Source organism: Apiospora phragmitis (assembly GCF_038363925.1).
Source record: "Apiospora phragmitis strain CBS 135458 chromosome Unknown utg000010l:1.0-9815664.0:1.0-9183399.0, whole genome shotgun sequence".
Classification (NCBI taxonomy): Eukaryota; Fungi; Ascomycota; class Sordariomycetes; order Amphisphaeriales; family Apiosporaceae; genus Apiospora; species Apiospora phragmitis.
Window position 1 is genome coordinate 437,558 of NW_027117409.1, and position 20,136 is coordinate 457,693.

The 20,136-nt window shown below is 56.5% G+C and overlaps 8 protein-coding genes across 8 annotated transcripts; 5 read left to right on the plus strand and 3 right to left on the minus strand.

Annotated features, from left to right (window-relative positions):
• Positions 1-1,622: 1,622 nt before the first annotated feature.
• Positions 1,623-3,483, plus strand: PG994_009948 (uncharacterized protein; the record flags this gene model as incomplete). Its single annotated transcript, XM_066861357.1, has 2 exons — positions 1,623-3,075; positions 3,206-3,483. 2 exons carry the CDS (start codon positions 1,623-1,625, stop codon positions 3,481-3,483), a joined length of 1,731 nt encoding a protein of 576 aa, XP_066710467.1.
• A 222-nt stretch (positions 3,484-3,705) lies between these two features.
• On the minus strand, positions 3,706-4,079 carry PG994_009949 (uncharacterized protein; the record flags this gene model as incomplete). Its single annotated transcript, XM_066861358.1, has 2 exons — positions 3,706-4,011; positions 4,062-4,079. The coding sequence occupies 2 exons, from the start codon at positions 4,077-4,079 to the stop codon at positions 3,706-3,708; spliced, it is 324 nt and encodes a 107-aa protein (XP_066710468.1).
• Positions 4,080-5,410: 1,331 nt separating this feature from the next.
• Positions 5,411-7,213, minus strand: PG994_009950 (amino acid permease; the record flags this gene model as incomplete). The annotated part of the gene is made up of 5 exons (XM_066861359.1): positions 5,411-6,145; positions 6,255-6,655; positions 6,742-6,773; positions 6,826-7,051; positions 7,111-7,213. 5 exons carry the CDS (start codon positions 7,211-7,213, stop codon positions 5,411-5,413), a joined length of 1,497 nt encoding a protein of 498 aa, XP_066710469.1.
• A 1,072-nt stretch (positions 7,214-8,285) lies between these two features.
• PG994_009951 (uncharacterized protein) lies at positions 8,286-9,237 on the minus strand (the record flags this gene model as incomplete). The annotated part of the gene is made up of 2 exons (XM_066861360.1): positions 8,286-8,753; positions 8,824-9,237. The coding sequence occupies 2 exons, from the start codon at positions 9,235-9,237 to the stop codon at positions 8,286-8,288; spliced, it is 882 nt and encodes a 293-aa protein (XP_066710470.1).
• A 1,835-nt stretch (positions 9,238-11,072) lies between these two features.
• On the plus strand, positions 11,073-12,782 carry PG994_009952 (Tyrosinase-like protein orsC; the record flags this gene model as incomplete). Its single annotated transcript, XM_066861361.1, has 5 exons — positions 11,073-11,236; positions 11,420-11,573; positions 11,659-11,880; positions 12,067-12,426; positions 12,552-12,782. The coding sequence occupies 5 exons, from the start codon at positions 11,073-11,075 to the stop codon at positions 12,780-12,782; spliced, it is 1,131 nt and encodes a 376-aa protein (XP_066710471.1).
• An 875-nt stretch (positions 12,783-13,657) lies between these two features.
• PG994_009953 (uncharacterized protein) lies at positions 13,658-15,227 on the plus strand (the record flags this gene model as incomplete). Its single annotated transcript, XM_066861362.1, has 2 exons — positions 13,658-14,580; positions 14,723-15,227. The coding sequence occupies 2 exons, from the start codon at positions 13,658-13,660 to the stop codon at positions 15,225-15,227; spliced, it is 1,428 nt and encodes a 475-aa protein (XP_066710472.1).
• Positions 15,228-16,077: 850 nt separating this feature from the next.
• PG994_009954 (uncharacterized protein) lies at positions 16,078-17,647 on the plus strand (the record flags this gene model as incomplete). The annotated part of the gene is made up of 7 exons (XM_066861363.1): positions 16,078-16,442; positions 16,502-16,637; positions 16,728-16,858; positions 16,945-17,013; positions 17,084-17,219; positions 17,260-17,488; positions 17,601-17,647. 7 exons carry the CDS (start codon positions 16,078-16,080, stop codon positions 17,645-17,647), a joined length of 1,113 nt encoding a protein of 370 aa, XP_066710473.1.
• Positions 17,648-19,249: 1,602 nt separating this feature from the next.
• On the plus strand, positions 19,250-19,858 carry PG994_009955 (uncharacterized protein; the record flags this gene model as incomplete). Its single annotated transcript, XM_066861364.1, has 1 exon — positions 19,250-19,858. One exon carries the CDS (start codon positions 19,250-19,252, stop codon positions 19,856-19,858), a length of 609 nt encoding a protein of 202 aa, XP_066710474.1.
• Positions 19,859-20,136: the final 278 nt, after the last annotated feature.

Below are 20,136 nucleotides of genomic sequence, written 5' to 3' on the forward strand. Positions count from 1 at the left end.
CGGGTGATCCTTCAGAAAGTCTCGGATCTTTTCTGCGATAAAACGGAAGAGCGGCTTGTAGCTTTGGCTGGTCGTGAGCGGGCGAAGGATCGGGTACTTAGTCTGCACAAGCGAGTATGTGCCATCGCCGTGTAAGTGTACGGAACAGACTCGGCAATTGGTGCCTCCCAGGTCGACAGCCAGGAAGACTCCCTTCTCCCGCCCGGTCGGAATTGCCCTCACATATGACGGGATTTGGCTAAGACTGTCTGGCTGCTCCAGTGCATTCTCTGTTAAATCACTTGTTAACAAACAGCTTAGTCCCCCCTGGCAAGCCAGTTCCAATGACGACTTACTCATGTGGTCCACGAAGTGCGCAGTCACCTTGCGCGCATCTCGGCTACTGAACTCGAATTCTCGGGCAATCCGTTCCGCCCGGGCAAGCAAGCCTGATGTTGAACTGGCATTGCTGAGCGACATCACACTCAAAGTGTCATACGCTGTCTAGCGTTCGTTCTTCACGACGAATCAAGGGGCGCAACGACCAACGACCCCAGTGAAGGAACAGATAATATGATGATACATGAGTCCCGAGAGACTTCATGAGATCTATGGAAAGAACCGACATGGTAAAAAACCTAAAAAGCAACCAGAGAAAGTTGCAAGAGCTAGCAAACGTTGTTGCTGATCCGCCGTAGGTATTCTGCAATGCCCGGTGTTTCGCTGAATTTCTCATCAACCGACCGGGTAGGTGGAGTTGCTTCCATTATTAGCGAGTGTGTACCCCATGCATTGCGCATACCCGGCCATTTAACCGACAATTCCCGGATGGCCAGGATCCCCCTCGCCTCGACTCACGATGCTTCTGGTCAGAGCCGTTTCTGGTTAGAATGCTTAATCCTAGCACGGCTCGTACGTAAACAAAATACATTTGCTGAATGTAACATGCAGGATAAGTAACCTGGATGCTACACAATCGCAGTGGGTGATTGTACGGCTCCACCGATAGCAACAACCCCACCGCCCGTTACCCCAGGGGGTAGGTCGCTAAGCCACTCTGCCACTATCACTCACCCCTGCGCGCACACCCGCCGCCTGTCGGACGAGAAGCGCTCATGGGTTCCTCACCTGACTCTCGACCCAGGCCTGTATCTTCTCACAATGTGTGCGACGACGCAATTGCAACAGTCTTTGCCCAGCATTTTTGGATCTGTTTCCACCACCAACACCACCAATGCGACTGCTTCTACCGTGAGCCTATGGAATCTCATCTGTCGTGTCCAGCGGGGTCATCGTCCGAATTGTGCTACGCCAATACCTGAACTCTGATCTGCCGTCTGTTTACCAACGTGGGGCGATTTTCTTTTACGCTGCACACCTAGACTACCGTTGCAGACATCAGCCTGGGCATCGCGGCACTGGCCCTAAGATGACGAGCAACAACATGTCTCCGGGCAGTGTACATTACGGGCCGAGCAACCATGCGGAGGAGTCTCGGTCAGAGGAGTCTGCCGAGCCGAAAGCCCGCAAGGCATGCAGTCAGTAACCCTAGCATCTCCCGCCCCCGTGATCTGGTGTGCTGTGTGTCACGTGCTGTGTGCTCATCATCAAGCATGTAAACAGTCAATTGTCGAAGACAGAAAATGAAGTGTCGTATAGATAACGGGAACACATGCCGGCGATGTCACCGGTCTGGTGTGCCTTGCATCTTCGTGCCCCGGGCCAATGCCGCTGGTCTTCCTATCAATCTGGGCATCCTGGACCCATCTCAGGCTGAGATCAACAAGACGGTCATGCGGCGGCTCAAGATGATTGAGGATTACCTTGGCCTCAGCGCACCCGAAGAGAGCTGCCTGGAGACGGACCCGCCGAATGGGCAGATGGAAGAAGACGAGCCAGAGACACCCGAAGACCACGCGCTGAGTGCGCTATGGATGGCTGCTGCGGCGTTGGAGAAGGTCTGCCCGCCCTCCATTGGTGGTGGCGCCGGCAGCATCATCTGGCAGAGGAACATGATCAAGCAGCTCTGGCTGCGCTTCCACGAGACGATGCCGCGTCTGCACTTCCTCCCCAGCAAGCAGACCTTCTCGTCGCCGCGGCCCGTCCTACTCGCGTCGATCCTCTACTGCTCGAGCGCGCGCGGGACGCCCGAGGTGGCGGAGCTGGCACCCCACTACTTCGCCGTCCTGTGCAACGCCATCGCGCAGCTCAGCATCCCCAACAGCGAGATCGGGCGGCCGCCCGACGGCGCGGACGAGGCCGAGGAGTGGGCCTTCCAGACGGTGCTGGGCATCATCCTGGCGGGCCTCCTGACCGAGGCCTACGTGCGCGAGACGGGCGTCTGGATCTCGGTGGCGTACCGCCTGATCCTGGAGCACTGCCCGCCGCACGCCGATGACGGCGGGCCGCACAGGTACGGGTGCGCGCGCGAGTGGCGCCGTTTATTTAGTGGGTGCCAGATCGTCGACCTCGAGCATGCGAGCCTGCATCTGTCGTGCCCCGTCATCCCCATCGAGGCGCCGCTGCCGGCGCTGCGCATCTCGCCGCGCGACCAGCTTTATCGGTTGTCGCGCATGATGCACACGGGGCTCGCGCACTTCACGGGGCGCGGGCTGCCGACTATTTGGTCCTGCTTCACGCGCGAGAGCCCGCCGCCCGACGCGGTGATGAGCGCGACCTGTTCGTTCAGCGCGGTGGATGCGGCCGTCATACGGGATTGGGCGCGCCAGCTGGACGAGTGGCTGGTTGATTTTAGCAGCAACAGCAGCGCCTCCGTCTCCCACGATCCTTCGTCGTCGTCCTCGTCGGTGACGTCGGCGGCGGCGATGTCGGAGCAGGACCGGACCCTGGTCTTCCGCCAGTACGTACTCCACCGCCTCGTCGTGCTGTCCATCTACCACCCGGCCCGGGGATGCAACCTGTACTCCAACAGCATCACGCCCAACGAGCAGTTCGAGCTGCTGCTCTCGGCGCGCGCGACGCTGCGGCTGCACCTGAACGACAAGTCCATCTGGTCCAACTGGGACTTCGTCATGATCACCTGGGCGGCGCTGATCGTGCTGCAGGCCGTCGAGGGCGGGGCGGGGGAACTGGATGGTAAGTCTACATCACATCACATCGCATGTTTCTTTTACTCCTGTTAAACCCCCACCCGCACCATTACTCACATGAGTACAATTGCCACAACATTGACAAACTGACTGACCCAAAATTCACCCGAGTGCAGACCTCACCAACATCCGCATCCACCTCGACATGCTCCGGCAGACCAACGAGCCCCGGCCCAGCCTCCGCGCCATGCTCGTGGCGCGGCTCGAGCAGAGCCTCGAGTCGGTCCAGACCCCGAGCCCGACGGCGCTGCGCGACCCCCTGCAGCAGCCGCCGCTGCCCCTGAGCCCCGCGTTCGACTACTCATGGCAGATCTTCGACCAGGCCAGCCTGCAGCAGATGACGTACCCGGCGTGGCCGTTGGCGCCGCAGTTGCAGGCGGCGCCTATGCAGTGAATACTCAATCAAGTTTTGGGTTAACGGGTGTCAGGTCGCCTAGCAGCTTCCCTCGTCTCTCTTCTGTGGCTTATTTACATTGACGCTATTGATCCGCAAACCGAGCGTCGCGTCCTTGTGGACGACCACCATGCTTCTGTACGAATACATCTGCAGGCAGCACAACGGCGCAAATGTGTGGTGGTTCAGCCCGCCCTCGGCGGCCTCTCGTAGCGCATTGGCTCAACCGGCGTCCGAGGCAAGCATGAAACCCTCCTTGGCCTTCGTGATAGTCTGCGCCACGACGGTCAGCGGCGTCTTGGAGACCTGCTCGACTTCGCCGCCGAAGAAGCGCGCCGCGTTGGCCGGGACCGTGTCGTACGCCAACGTGTTGAATCGCATGCGGCTCGCCAGGTTTGGCCCGGGCTCGTTAAAGGTGACGTGGCCGTCGCCGCCCACGGCGTTTGGAAATAAATGGTATCCCCAAAAGTCCTGATGGCCCGCTCGTGTGCCACACAATTGGCTTATAGGCCATCCGACGAGGAATTGCTACCGTCCAGGATGTGGATGTTTTCGGGGCACACTTCGACGCGCGAGACGAAGACGTGTTCGTCCATGTTGTTGATGGTGGCGAATTTCCGGAAGAAGACATAGTTTGAGGCGTAGCCGCGACGTGGTTTTTATAGATGGTCAGGAGGGTTATGCTGCCTGTGGGCAGGCCTGGATGGAGAGGGGTTTGGAGCGGGTGGAGGTGAAGGCGTTTATGCGATCTACATGTGAAGATTCTTGGTCGGAGAATAAACCCTCAAACACAGATGTGGTAGTGATGGGAAACTTGTGATGTATTTTGAAATGTACGAGGAGGCGGCCGGCGCATTTTTTCGGATTATGAGTACCATGACGGGATGGCTTGTATGTCTGGGTATTATAATGACGCAGTATCCATTGCTGATGTCAGGATCGTTGATGACGATGTACGAAGATCTATTGGGCATAGATAGTGAGCAGGCTTGGTTGACTTGATTTGCCGTCAGACTATCTGCCTCATCCCTCCCTTGGGAGAGAAAACCAGGGGAAGGGGACGAGGAATGTGTAAAATGATCTGCCAATGCTATACAGGCCAGCACTGTATGATAAGGATGATCGATATCCGGGTTTCACTGTCCGGGTTCTTGACTGAGATGGAAGGCACGGCCCTTATGGAGCACTCATTTCCATAAATAGCACATGACTAATGGCTAGGTGGTCGCAATACGCGTAACTACGGCCCAGGTTGCCCGGCTATTAGGGTTGCGTACGGATCCGGTCAAGCTTGCCGGAATGTGGATTGGACGTGGCAGCTACTTGAATTCGCCGGGCTTGTCCGCGCCGGCCAATGTCGCCGGACTAGGGAACGGGGGATCGACTGTGGATGGGGACGAGCACGAGAGGACCCACTCACCAGCTACATCCCCGGGATTGGGAAAAGCTTGGTCTGCTTTGGGCAGGGATAGACAGTGGCGTGGGGGTTGGGAATATGGATCAATCGTACGATGTGGGATGTGGGAGGCTGCCTGGGTTGAGAGGATGCGGGAGAGGATTCCTGGTAAGGGAGACCATGATGAGGGGACATGTGTCGGTTGCATGTGGGTGATGGCGACGATCATATACGGGCGCATAACAGGATGAGTTGAAATAAGGGTTCTGATCCTGATTTGGGTCGTCACGTAACGATTCGGAGCAGCTGTAGGAGCAAGGGCAATCAAACAAGTACAAGTGCAACATATCATAAGATGTTCCATTTGGCATAATTGTCATCTAATTAAGGTTCTAATTAAGTGCTTGATTTTGATCATGGTGCTCAATCCCCACGGTAGGATAAAACCAGACATACAAGACCAATGGTACATATATATATCTATTCTTTGGGTCGGCCGCTCAACATCATTCCAATCCGGCCCCCCTCCGCTCAATGCTCCTTATGCGTCGAGATCTTCCGCTTATAGTCCTTCCGCGCGACGAACCACCAAGCCAAGATAATGACCGGCAACGCCCCGACCACGACGCACGTGTAGTTCATGCTCTCGGCCGCGACGGGCATGCTGTAGGGAAAACTGAAAAACACGATGGCGAACAGCAGCCACCCCACGGTGACGCCGTTGACCAGCCAGCCCCAGAAGGCGCCCATGTGGAAGTGGCCGCGGTGCATGTGGCGCCGGCCCGTCAGCATGTTGGTGCCGATGGGGATGAGGTAGGCGATATTGTTGATGGTGACGGCGGCGCCCAGCATGCTGTTGAAGGCGGTGCTGCTGCCGAGGTACAGACAACCCAAGGCGGCGACGCAGGCGGCCACGGCGAGCTGGGCGTTGAGGGGCACGCCGAAGCGGCCGGACACCTTGGCGAGGGTGCGCGAGAAGGGCACGGCGTCGTCGCGCGCGAAGGCCCAGAGGACTCGGCTCGTGGACAGCTGCGAGGACACGACGCAGGGGCCCAGGGCCACGAACAGGATGAAGGTCAGCCCAAAAGCGCCGCCGCTCGAGCGCGTCACTTGCCGGAACAGCTCGGCGAGCGGCAGGCCTGTGGGGGTTGAGGCTAGGGCGGCGTAGTCTTGCACGCTGAACATGAGGGCGATGAGGTAGGTTAGGCCGGTGCCGAAGGCGATGGTCAGGGTGATGGCGATGGCGAGGGGGGCATTGCGGGAAGGCTGTTGGTTGATGGAGGTGTTGTCAGTTAATCAATCATCTGCGGTTCTTTCTTGACACAGATTGAAGATGGGTTCGGTAAGGGTAATGGTGGAGTAGGTGCATTCTTACGTTAGGCATCTCCTCAGTGATGTGCGTGACACCATCCAGTCCCCCCAAACTGTAGAGCGGGTTGACGAGCCCCGTGATGAAGCAGATAACCTGGTTCTCCCAGCCCGTGTTGTTGACCCAGGTCTTGAAGACAAACTCGGGCGACTGGTGGGTGGGGGCGCAGGCGACGACGGTGACGAGCACGGCGAGCCAGCCGAGCTGCAGGTAGAAGAGCGAGAACTTGTTCAGGGCCGGGATGATCCGGTTGCCGAACATGACGACGCACGCCGTCGCTACGTTCAGGCCCTGGTAGATGATGAAGGTCTGCCACGTCTGCAGCTCCAGGTCGGCGTGGTACAGCGCGATGAGCGCCGCCAGCGTCTGCGCGTAGATCAGGTTCGTCGAGGCTGTGGTGAAGATCCCTGTAAATAGAAAAAGAGTGAGTCCTTAGGCTCTTCATGCCATGAGCCTCCATTGAGCCCAGGCTTTAAGAGGCAGCACCACTTACAGCCAAAGCAGGTGAACCATCCTGTGATGAAACTGAGGAAGGCCATCATCTTCTTGGGGCGCCACGGCGGCGATCCAGTGGTACATGCCGCCCTCGGTCGGGTAGCTCGACACGAATTCGGCCAAGGAGGCGCCCAGAAACGATTGCAGAAACGTAACCAGGATGAAGCCATAGATGATGGCGCCCGGACCACCGGCATTGATCTCGGTCACGATGCCCAGACCTAGCCCGGTCCAGGAGATGGTGGTCGTGGAAGCGAGGCCGATGAGGGACAGAATCGTGAAATGGCGCTTCAGCTCTTGTGTGTGACCTGCGACTCATTGTGAGCTTGTGACGTCGTTCAATGTGTAAATGGGCAGATTGGCTCACCCATCTGCGCCAAGCGTAGCTCATCGGCATTCATGTGCTGCTTCTCCACAGAAGCGGTCGTGTCGACGACCCCGTCCGTCTTGCTCGAGATGCTTTCGCCCATGGTTGGTGTTTGCTCTGTTTATCCAATCCTCTCAAGCGATTGATTGACTGCTGTGGTCAAGAAAAATTCAAGAGGGCGAATTGATCAAAGACAAGCGACGCCGGAAAGAAGAAGAAGAAGAAGTCCATTCTCTGGCCAAAGTGAGAATACGACATGTTCGCAGCATCATGCGATATTCATATGCGTTACACATCTCATTATCTCGGTTGCTAACTCGTATTATCTAAGTAGGTATCGGTCGGTCGCTGGCAATCAGTCCCGCCTTTGCTGATAGCGCTGTGTGACCCCTGGCAGTGGAGTTGCAGGCGATGGGGCCCTGGGCTTGCTGCAGTAGGTTAGGTGGTAGATGGGCGAACAGCTCTTTGGGAATTATGATGGGTTTATCCCGAAGATACTTTGGACACCCGGACTACTTTACCCCATCCTGGTAGCATGCGCCATGAGATCGGGTCTGGATCAATCGCTAACTCCCCGTTGCGCTGGGGAAAGTGAACAGAGCATTTTGGGGAAGGGCCCGACTTTGAGCGATCAGGGAACAGGCCGATTTGGGGTTGAGTCTGCTATCGTCGGCCCACTCAACTGCCCGGGCTTGGCCGGCTTTGCGTTGATACCTTTTCAGCTACGGTCGCAACTGCAAAGGCGCAATGCGCTCGGTACTTCCCGCGTGCGGCAATTTTGATATATGTCCATAGGTAGAAGAGATATCTCATGAATAGAAAAATAAATATCGCATACCAACACAGCAGGAACATCCAATTTTCCAAAGTGCAAAAAAACAATTAATTTGCACTAGCCGCGAATCGAACGCGGGGCCCATCGATGGCAACGATGGATTTTACCACTAAACCACTAGTGCCTTGGATAGCAAAGATGATCATGATGACAATTCTGCAGATTTTGAAATATATATATGTTGGTATCAGGCATTAGATATCGAAAACCGTTGATCATCATTCCCTGCTTTAACCGAACTCTGCACCCTAAACATAGGTTTTCCCATCACCCTCATGCACGCACCAACTTCCACTTGAACGACTCGATCCTGTCGAGGTCATCACTGTGCACGCTACCACTATCCACCCGGATATCGGTGCGCCGAATGACGCCCTGCCTTTGCTCCCCACCGTCCCGAGCCGGGGCGGCTCCATCTCGATGGCGAAAGGCAGCTCTTCCGACTCGTCCGGCTGCTGAGCGCTTGATGCCCCGCCTCCCCTCCTCTGCCGTCACTGTAGCCGCCCGCGGACGTGACCTTGGAGGTGCGAAAGTGGTCCTGCGCCGTCGTGCGGTCGTAGTCCCCGAACGACGACGTCGTCGCCGTCCCGCGGCTCGGCTTGATGATGCTGAGGGGCAGGTGCAGGCTCCCCAAGACGACGCCGAGGCCGCGCTCGAACAGCGGCTTGCAGAAGGGCGTGCAGGCCGCGACGACGCCCAGCAGCTGCTCAAGCGCGGTCCAGATGCAGACATACACCGCCTTGGCGCCGAAGTCGGTGGTCGCGAGCTTCTCGGGCGGCAGGAACGCGGCGTTGGCGAGGTCGCGGACCTCGAGGTTTTTCAGGAGGGGAACACGCGCCCGCGAACAGGCCCAGAGACATGAGCAGGCCCAGCACCACGCGCTCGCGCTTGGGCCGCCGCAGGCTCCACAGGAAGCTCAGCGGCGCCAGCGAGAGCAGCACGTCGGTCAGGATGCTGGCGACGGCGCCCAGGGTCGAGGCGATGGTGATGGCGACGGGCGGCAGGCAATGCGGGTTCGGGCCGGCGTGGGCGAAGTCGCCGTACGCGGCGGGCAGGGGGCGGCACTGGAGCAGGATGAAGAAGAGGTTGCCGAAGCCGTACAGGCTCATGAGCACGATGTTGAACCAGATGTAGACCTGGAACCAGAACGACGTCTTGATCTGCAGCAGCGTGAGGCCGATGGACGACTTGATGAAGGCCATGGCCAGGCCCCAGATGGGGATGGCGAAGAAGCCGTATTTGCTCGTGCTGACGAACTCTTGGGGGGTCTTGAGGCCGGGCGTGAAGATCATGGTTGCGCAGAGCAAGCCCCAGTCGACCAGAGTCAAAGCCTGGTAAGTAAGGCCCTGGGTCAGCCGCAGTCCATCGATAGAGAGACAGTTGAGTGATTAGCCCTGGTGGTACTTACGAATCCCAACGTGATGCAGACCTCCGCCCACAAACTTGTGCGGGTTCTATATCTTGCCATTCTCACGCCGAACGTCAAGCCCGACAGGACGACTAAGGGAGTAGTGACACCGAAGAAGACATTTGCCGACTGCACGGCGTGCTCACTGATGAACACCGGGGCGGTTGGGTCCATTGTCGCTGCTGAAGGATACTTGATCTACAAAGTATGTTCAGTTGGTACGAGAACTAGTCTACAAACTACTCATGGCGCATCTTGGGTGGACTTGAATGCTCTCATATATCCTCATGGCCTCTTTGGGCTTCGCAGACCGGTTTCCCTCCAAGCTGACTCGTCCTGTCTTACTGTTTCCGGGACGCCATTCCGGGGAGACACAGCCGCGCCGTCCCAAAACAGAAATCAGGTACCGGGTAGAAAGCAATGTTCATGTTCAGGCCTTTCGTGCGACGGCCCGAAGCTGACAACGAGAACGCCACGACGTCAAGGGTGCATATTTATGTATTTACCCCGTCTAATGACAAGCCGTTAGGGAACGCCACAAATCTCCGCGACGACAGGGACGTGCTTATCAAGCATCGTGTCATGTTACCTAATGGGGCCGAGCCGATCGATCCCCAGATTGTGTAGCATCCCATCGTGGCAACGAAACAAAACGAAGCATATATGTATGTAGGCTAATAGTGCGAAACCCGGTTCCGACATATATCTCAACGGTCTTAAGAAAGTGCCGGCAGGCTTGCTTCCTATTGGATGCTGCTTCATCAGGGGCCAGGGGTTCCATCCGAACCCGCACGTTCCGTGCATGACATGGTCGCACCGTCACCGGCTGCCTGCATATAGTCCGAGGTACCAGACGAATCATTTTCTGCAACTTTTTTCACTTTCGAATCCTGTCTAGGAAGCGGCTTTATGCTTCATCTGTCACATCTTCTGTGATAAGATTGTAATATCGTGATTGATCTTCCCGATCTTTGGGCGACGAACGATCGATCTTCGGGGTAAGGGATGAAAGGGACGAAAGGGATGACATGCAACAGCTGCCGCGCCCCTTATAACTGCCAGGTATAGCTTCGGTAGCCATTCTGGAACCAATTCAATCGGGCTGAGGGCCGGGCAACACTCGGAGCCGGTGTCCCTTGCGCCCATGACACATTTGGACTGGCTATTTTCGGGTGTTTGCATAGGCGTGCGCCACATCCACAGGCCGACGCAGCGTGCGCACTGAGAACTGTAGCCGAGGCCGCATTATAGCACCGGGGGGTATAATAGACAGGAAATCAAGTAGGCAGTTCATCTCACTACTACGCTTTGCGTTTCTATGCTGGCTGCGAGGGCTCCGGCTTCTGCACAAGCCGAGGAGCAGCAGGATCAAGCCCTAATATGACTTAACCAACATATGATTTAGCTGCTGCCCTTGCATTTGTGTGTGCGCACTCTTATTCATCCGAGTGGCCGCCTCCCCTCGGCCGCCTCTGCACTGGGCGTATAACTTGACATATCACTCGACCAAATCTATTTCTCCTCCTTGCCGCTACGCAAGCCCATGTCTCAAACAACCTTTGCTTTATTGCTGTTGCCTTTCTTGTCCACACAAGGGAAAGCCATTGGCGTCTTGTCTTAGTTACTCCCCACACATCATCATCATCATCATCAACATCAAGAACACCGACTCATCGGCGTGTACCTACATCTACCGAAACGCATAACAACTCCCATCCAATGGAATTTCATGCATTCGGCTTCTACGCCTTGGCGCTGCTGCTGGCCACCGCTGTGCTTCCGAACCTCAGTCTGGCAGTCACGACGCCATCCTCATGCGGAGCTGGCGCGGCGGCAGTGGGCATCGACAGCACCTGCACCAAGCCGTACGTCCGTAAGGAATGGTAAGTAGTAGTTCTATCTAGTAGTAGTCATTGTCGCTCGTCCATTCTTCCTTCCTTCCTGTCATACCCGAGCTGTCACTGTCTCAAATCTATTACCGATCAGGCAACAGATGATGTGTGATCTTTTGGGCTGATTTGTCTCCGTCTCCCCACGGGGTGTGGGGAGACGAAACGAAACAACAGGCGACGATTGACGATGGATGAACGCTACTCGTATATCGACGCCGTCAAGTGCATGATGGCCAAGCCGGGAGTCGCGCCCCTGGACGCCGTGACCAATAGGTTCGAGGACTTCCTCGCCACCCACATTGTCCAAGCCTTCGACTCCCACTTTGTCGTAAGTTCACCGCCTCTTCCCGAGCGTGGGTTGATGATGAGACATAATACCCTGACTAACCTTGTTTACCACACCCCTCGAAAAGGGTATATTCTATCCCTACCACCGATTCTTGCTCTCGAGGTACGAGCAGGAGCTGTGGGAATGTGGATGGAGCCGTGGCCTTGGGCAGCCGTATTGGGACTGGACGCTGGATGTGGAGCACGATGACGACTTGCTCAACTCGCCCGTCTTCGACACCGAGACTGGGTTTGGCGGGAACGGGGGTTGGATCGGCGGCAACTTCACGCATCCTGCCCCTGGCATGGTGAGTAACTACCTACCCACTCTACTTGGCCTTGGATCGAAGGCCTTGGATCGAAGGACTTGGTCACTGCAAACGTTCTTCGTATCCATGGCGTTTGGTTTACCACACCGCCCTCCCTCCCTCTTTCCTTCCCCGTCCTTCTCCCTCTTCATATCATTCAAGAACCCCACCGTCTAACCCGACCAGATCGTCCAATCCCCCCAAGACGTCCCCGACCGCACCGGCGGCGGCTGCCTCCAAAACGGCCCCTTCGCGGACCTGAGCACCTTCCTCGGCCCGCACAACAACACGGACAAGAAAGGCCGCAACTGCGTGCGCCGCGACATGGCCCCCGCTTCCTTGCGCAACATGTCGGGCCCGGCGCGCGTCGCCGAGGCCATGCGGCTGCCCGACTACGGGCACTGGGAGCGCGTCACGGACGGCGCGACGCTGCACCCGGGGCGGGCATTGGGGCGCCGGGGGGTTGTACGGGACCATGACGGACCTGTGGGCGTCGCCGGGGGATCCGGTGTTTTGGCTGCATCATTCGAATTTGGATCGGGCTTGGTAAGCATCTGCAATTGACTCTCTCATTTTTTCACGGAGCTCTCTCCCTTGCACTTTTACTGTTCTCGGGGTTTCATGTATTGTCAAGATGAAGAAGAAGTACAAAAGAGTATCATGACAGCCAGTCTGACTATTCTTATATCAGGTGGTCATGGCAGAACCGGGACGCCGCCCGCATCTACGACATCTCGGGTCCCCTGGTCTTTTTCGACTACGCCAACAAGGCCGCGGGCAATGTGACGCTCGAGTCGACGGTTTGGAATGGGCTGGGGGACTACCGCAAGGAGACGACGGTCGAGAGGGTCATGCATGTCCAGAGGGGAGACTTGTGCTATACCTTTGATGAATTATATTGAGACGAAGATTCTGTGGTAGGGGGTCGTTTTGGTTGGTCTTATACTTTGCCACGTGGGCAAATTATCAGACTCTACAACATAATTCTATAGAATGTCATCGGTATCTTTTGCAACGCGCTGGTCTTCGCCTCTGATGGGATATGGTAAAGTCATCCATTGTGTAACCTGATGCGAATGCAACTCATCATGCGGCCAGCTGCCACGCCTCCTTCTTAGGCAAGCAAAAGAGAGGGGTGGCGGAGGTTGTAGAACGTTGCACGAAGGCGAAGTTGTTCCTGTCAAGGATGTAGACTATGAAATGCCGCTTGTGATCTCTGGTGCCATTCGACAACCGCCTTCAATGGGCGAATTTTCAAATTTAAGGATATAATCCTTTCGGCAATCTGCCCATTGCAATCTTGGACTCTCCTGAGGTTTTTCCTGATTGGTAAAATGGCGGTAAGCACAACCTCAGGTCCGGAATCCCCCGCCTCCCCGGCTCGCTGGAAGGACCATTTGTTTCTGTTATGGCCACAGGTTCGGAGCAACTTGGGCTACGGGCAGATGCTGGGAGCGGGGTACAATGTAGTGCAGGCACCATTCATAATCAACAGGTTGGGATTGGTTGCCCGCAGTTGGTGACCAAGGGATAAACATTACTTCTCGTGCAGATGCAAGGGAAAGACCATGAGAGGCCAGAACCGAGGTCCAATACCTGAATTATTAATATTCATCCAGTCTGGGCAATCTTGGCGACTCATCTGTGTGTTGACAATTGGCAATACAACACCAGCCAACATTAGATTGCATTATTCTATCTTGTTATCCCGTCACTGTCGCAAAATCGAACCTCAAAGCTCTTTTATGGCTCCTTCCCTAACACATGAGCGGTAGCAATGACTCTACGAGTTGCTTCCGAAGCTGTGGTATCTGAGCTGGTGAGGGGTGGTCTCGAGGAACTACTGAGCCCTGCCGGCTCGACCCGATACGATGAGCGCATCAGCAGCTACTTCTCCCTCACTGCCCAGAAGAAGCCCTTCTGCTTCGTCCACCCCAAGACGACGGCAAAGGTAGCCCTGATCCTCAAGACGCTCCTGGCGAACCCCGACGCCCGCTTCGCCATCCGCAGCGGCGGCCACGTCATGTGGGGCGCCAGCAACATCGACGACAGCATCTGCATCGACCTCGGCGTGCACATGAACTACACCTCTGTCGACAAGGAGAAGGGCATCGTGTCGATCCAGCCCGGCGCCCGCTGGCGCGAGGTCTACAAGTCCCTCGAACTCCACAACGTCGCGGGGCTCCTGACGGGCGTGGGCATCTCCTGGTACATCCCGCGCGTCGGCTTCTGCGGCGACCAGCTCGTCAAGGCCGAGGTCGTGCTCGCGGACGGGCGCGTCGTGCACGCCAACCAGAACAACGAGCACGCCGACCTGTGGCGCGCGCTGGAGGGCGCGAGCGCGGGCAATTTTGGGATTGTCACGCGCTTCGACGTGCGCGCCCTGTCGGACGACGGGCTCTGGGGCGGCATGCTGCTCAGCGAGGCGACGGCGGAGCGCAGCGCGGACCACGTGGCAACCATGCGGCGCTTCACGGACGACTCGGAGCGCTTCCCGGACAGCTCGTACATCGTGCTCTGGAACTACGAGCCGAGCCGGTTCAGGGACATCGTCATCACCAGCTTCCTGGCCAACACCAAGGGGGTCGAGAACCCGCCGGAGCTGAAGCAGCTGTGCGACATCCCGACCATCGCGAGGGATCTGAAGCAGACAAATATGCACGACTTTGCTTTGGCTATGGACCAGCCTCAAGGAACGCAGTAAGTCAGGGTGTGTTTCTTTTGCATCTGTAACTGATTATGGTTTTCGCCAGATGTGCCTTACCTGGTCAGCTCCACTTTCAAAGCCCCAATGACCTGAGTGAAAATGAAAGACGGCTCATGTTGAATATTCCCCTCGCAGCAACTTCTGGCACACCACAACCTTCCTCAGCGACGAGCGCATCATGGCCAAAGCCGTCGAGCTGCACGCCGCAGCCGTCGCCCAGATCCGAGCCATCAGCAAGATGGGCCAGTTCAGCTCCCTGTGCCTATTCCAATCGCTGCCCAGCCACTACGGCCGCCTGGGCGACGAGCGCGGCGGCAATGTAATGGGCCTGGACAGAGCACTGAAGGGCCGCAACGCCATCATGCTGCTGCTGTCAGTCAACGTCGGCGGCGACGAGGAGGACAGCGTTCGCGCCGTGGGGCTCGAGGCGACGCGGGAATCCTTGCGTGGGGTCGACGCATTCGCGCGGTCCGTCGATGGCTTCGTCGACTGGACGTACCTCAACTACGCGGATTGCTCGCAGGACCCGCTGCGGTCGTTGCTGGATCCCGAGGAGGTCAAGAGGACGGCGTTGAAGTATGATCCTACGGGGGTGTTTCAGACGAGGGCGCCCGGTGGTTTTAAGATCTCCGCGGTGTAATAAGGAGAGAGTTGTGGTAGGACTGCAAAGATACGGCTTGAGCGATAGGTGTTTCTGTAGAAGGGCTCCTGACAGCCGGCATAGATGATTAACGAACTCCTTGATAATTTCACCTATCCCTGCGGTATGCTCCTTGAGGGTTAGACAGTGCCAAGGTAAATAATCACCTTTCTTGAAATGAGACTTGATCAGGCATCCGCGTGGAAAGATGACGCTGGCCAATCAAGTGCCCATGGTCCAATTCCGGTTCAATTAGTGTGGAGGATGATCTACCGCCCATCGTGGGTATAGAGCTTCGTGATAGGCTGTGGCTTGGGCCTCACAATACTCCAAGGTGTACATGGCGTGAAGCCAAATCCACACCATGGAGCTTCTAGGAAGGTGACACATTGAAAATATAGGGCGGGATATTTCTAGAACACCGGCATGGAGAAAGCAACCTTCGATTCTTGGTTCAGATGCTGCACCACTGTCAGTCTCCATATGCCCGAAGTGTGGTGTGGCCCCTTCTCCAACAGATAACCTGCCTCGATGCGTGGATATTAATATGGATAAATGCCTACAACGGCCCTTCTCCTCGATTGCCACGTGCCGGCAATTCAGCCCGCATGTTATGACAGCCCGGCAGATGTTATACCGGAGGCCCTGGCTCTATAATAGGAACATGTAATTCCCCGAGTTCTCTTTTAAGAAACCCCAAGAACGGCCCAAAAACCTGGTGTGTCTTTTTCCCTCGCGTTGATCGACAACTCAAAACCAGCTTCTTGTCAACTCATCGAAAACCGCATACACAAGCACCCCACCTATACGTAGGATAGAAAAGGCTTTTATAGCCAGACCACCAACCGCCATGCATTGGACATCCTTGCTGGCCCTTGGGGCCGGCCTCGCCGACGCACTTCCCTCCAGCGAGCTACTCGAGGCGCGCCAGTTCGGCGGCGGCCAGCGCACGACGATGCTGCGGTTCGGCTGCGCGCAGGTCGTCATCGACCGGCTGGACCCGCTCGTCAACCCGGCCACGATCCCGAGCCCGCACGTGCACCAGATCGTGGGCGGCAACGGCTTCAACGCGTCCATGACGACGGGCGACGTGTCCGCGACGGCCACGTGCACCACCTGCGAGTTCTCCGAGGACTTCAGCAACTACTGGACCGCCAACCTCTACTTCAAGGCCCGCAACGGGACGTACAAGCGGGTCCCGCAGCTCGGCGCCGCGTAAGTCGTGGACATGACATGACTGCCTCTTTACACTTTGTTCTATCTTTCTTTGGCAGACAGATGCTGACGCCTATCTTGGGTATGAACGACGATAGTCTGCAGTTCGGCGACCAGTACAGCACCAAGATTGGAGGCGGTGTTCTTGTCTACTACGTTTCGGCCGCACCGGGCCAGATCACTGCTTTCAAACCCGTAAGAGTCCCACTCATTAACGTCCCGAGAGTAGCAAGGGGGTGTTGAGTCGTTGGTTCGGCAGCAAACTGACATGCTTTGGACCGACAGGGCTTCCGTATGCTCGTCGGAGACGTGAACAAGCGCACCGCAGCCGGAGGTAACAAGATGCAAAACTGCTACCGTTGCTACACGGGACCAAACTTTGGCGGCGACTACTCTGCTCCGTGCGCGGATGGTCGGTAAGTGGCAACAGCCCAGCTGCTACTGGGAGTCTTGCACCAAACGGTTACAAGAAGCGGGCAGAAGCTGACATGATCCTACGCAGTCTCGACACCGCTGCCCTTCCCACCGCGGCCTGCAAAGGCGGCATCCGCTCCAACATCCTGTTCCCCACGTAAGTCAACATACCCCTGCTTCAGTAGACACCAAGGATTGACGCAATGTCTGATTCCCCTACGACACAGCTGCTGGGACGGCAAGAACCTCGATAGCCCCAACCACCAAGACCACGTCGCCTACCCGACGTCGGGCCCGGCCAACTTCCTGAGCCTGGGCGGCGCGTGCCCGGCCTCGCACACCGGTGCGGATCCCGCAGCTCATGTACGAGGTGGTCTGGGACACGACGGCGTTCAACAACAAGGCCGAGTGGCCGGCCGACGGGTCGCAGCCGTTCTACTTCTCGCAGGGCGACAACACGGGCTACGGCCAGCACGCCGATTATGTGTTTGGCTGGAAGGACGACTCGCTGCAGAAGGCCATGGACACGGCCGGCTGCATGGGCGCCAAGTGCGGCGCCCTCAAGACGCAGCAGATCGACGCCGGCAAGGGGTGCTCGGTCAAGCCGCTCGTCAATGAGGACCATGACGGATGTGAGTTTTCTTGAAAGCCCCTCCCTCACTGCTTTCCCTCTTGTTTTTTGCTCCCCTTTTCTGTCCACCGATCTATTTGATTCGGGTTTTGCTGACGATGACGACTCAACAGGGATCAAAGAGCTCCCGGGTATGGACATGAGCCGCGTGGAGGCCTAGTAAGGCTCTCAGGGAACTTGGCCACTCTTACGGGCGACTCAGACATTGATTGGATCAGGTTCAGTCATTCTAAATTTGCTGCTGGATTTGCATTCGGAATTGCTATTGCGTTTTAGAGAGAGGCGAGCACAACTGGTGCGCAATCAGATCCGTCGTCTTATGTGCGTGCGGTCACCATGAAGGAAGCAGACAAGCCTGGCAAGATGGTAGGATCAATCATATTAAGTAAATAATGCCTTTCTATTGACCATCTACTTTACCCATCAATAGATAGCCAGATAAGAACGTAGGCTATCACTTATATACCAGGGTCACGACAGGCACTAGTGGTTTAGTGGTAAAATCCATCGTTGCCATCGATGGGCCCCGCGTTAGATTCGCGGCTAGTGCAATCTTTCCTTTTTACCTCTTTACCAAGTTCTTCTATTGTTCCTTTTACCAATGTCGTCTCACATATCGTCACATCTTTCACCTTTCTACGCATCCCGTTGGAGAGACCTGGGGTGGCGTGAAACTGTTGCTTGGGAGGACCTGCCAGGTTTCCCGTCCGCCATGAACGATTATCATAGCGCACCGAATCAATATCCCTATGACAACAAGTATCTGCAAGTCGTCCCAACGAACGCGATTTTGGGCTGGTGCTGTCTCTGGTATACCTCAAGCCTGAGGGAGCTGGCCAAACTGGTCCCGTCCGTCACTGCCACGATCCCGGACTGGGTGAGCATGGGACCTCTAGGGAACGATAAGTGAAGGTCCTTGTCATTCGTAAAGCCATGCGCGTTATTGCGACCTCTCCCGAATTGGGCGCGCGCCAGCTTGTCGACGCCGCCGTGAATCTGTTCCCGCCTCTTTCCGATTCTTTCGCCACATCTAACCGATATGCTCATTACCTCCAGGATGGCACCCGTTGTATATAAAGCCCCAGCGGAAGGCGATTGCCGAGCGTCTATGGCGTGAGACAATGGTTGAAAATGGTTTGCGGGGGTCGGAGGAATCGTCAAGCAGGTTGGTGACAATAGCAAGAACATTTGATTAGCCGGCCTTACTGCGCCAGCATATCCTTATCTGCATCAAGCGATTCATCAGATGGCGGAAGTTTCGCCGCGGAACAACCAACCCCTTTTGCGAGACTAATACAGCTTGCTTCTCCCTGTAATGAGAGGTGAACAAGTGCATTCGGATAAGGACCAAATCTCAGCCATAATCTCAGCCATAATCTCAGCAATCACAATTCTCGGCGTGCACCTTAGCTCCAAATCCTCCCACCTACAGTTTCACTGCTCTGGAAACACTGCGAGAAGTCTAACGGACTTCCTATCAGTTTTAGACTCCAATTTCACACCGCGGATCTTTCAAAATGGACGCTCCTGGTTTTAGTCCGAAGCAGGCCATGCCCTTCGGCCAATAAATGATCGAGATCATTGGTGCCGATGAGACTCTCGCCATCGCAAAGTACGAGATGACTCTCCTCCCCCTCCTTTCCTGCTGATGCAGTCATCCACGATACCGTATGTGGCCTCGGTCCTGCCACCCAGTCTCTCCTCGCCACCTTGCCATCTTCTGGTATCCAGATCAAGGCCACGGACCTCGCCCCAGTCAGGTATGGTGCAGCTCTACAACCACACCAGCGCCGCCAACAAGTGGCAGTCCACAGCCACCGTCATAGACGCGCAGAAGCTGGACTTCCCGGAAGCGGCCTTCTCGCACACCTTCCTGTCCTTCGGCCTGCCCATCATCCCGGATCCCGTCCGGGCCGCCACGGAGATGTACCGCACGCTCCGGCCCGGCGGCACCGCCGTCACCGCCTTCTGGCTGCAGATCCCCCAGGGCGAGTGCGCCGCCGAGACCCGCCGCTCCGTCTACGGCGCCGACGCGCGGCTCGCCGTCGAGCCCAAGCCGGAGCACAAGGACCGCGACTACATCCGGAGTCTGCCAGTCCAGGGGGGCTTCAGGTTCGAGGACGTGCAGTTGCATGAGAAGTCGGCTTTCTTGCCCGTCCAGGACTTTGATGAATTTGCGCTGGCTATTTGGTCGGCTATTGGCGTCCCAGTCGGGGGATGGACGCATAATGACGAGGATACTTGGGATGTGGCCGTGGCTAAGTACAAGGAGCTCCTGCCCAAGAAGAGCGGCTTCAATGTTGACGAACGAGGAAATATCACGCTCGAGGCTATTGCACAGGTTGCCATTGTCCGTAAGCCTCGCGAGTAGTTTGGTGCGCCATGCTACGAGTCTTGGGACTTATGTAATAGTCCATTAGTCTCGAGTCAAACTAATCGTGCTCTGCGACGATCACCAATTTCGAGCTCGGGCTTAGACCTCTCCCAAATACTTCTTCCTGCCCCAGACGCATCTGATGTGGTAGTAAGCAACCCTCTCGACCAGCTCAGTAAACAGCATATCACCCAAAGTACCCACCTGTTCGGCTGAAAACTGATTTTCAAATTCATAACCACTGTTTCATGTTAACTCAGTCTTTGTGCCATGCA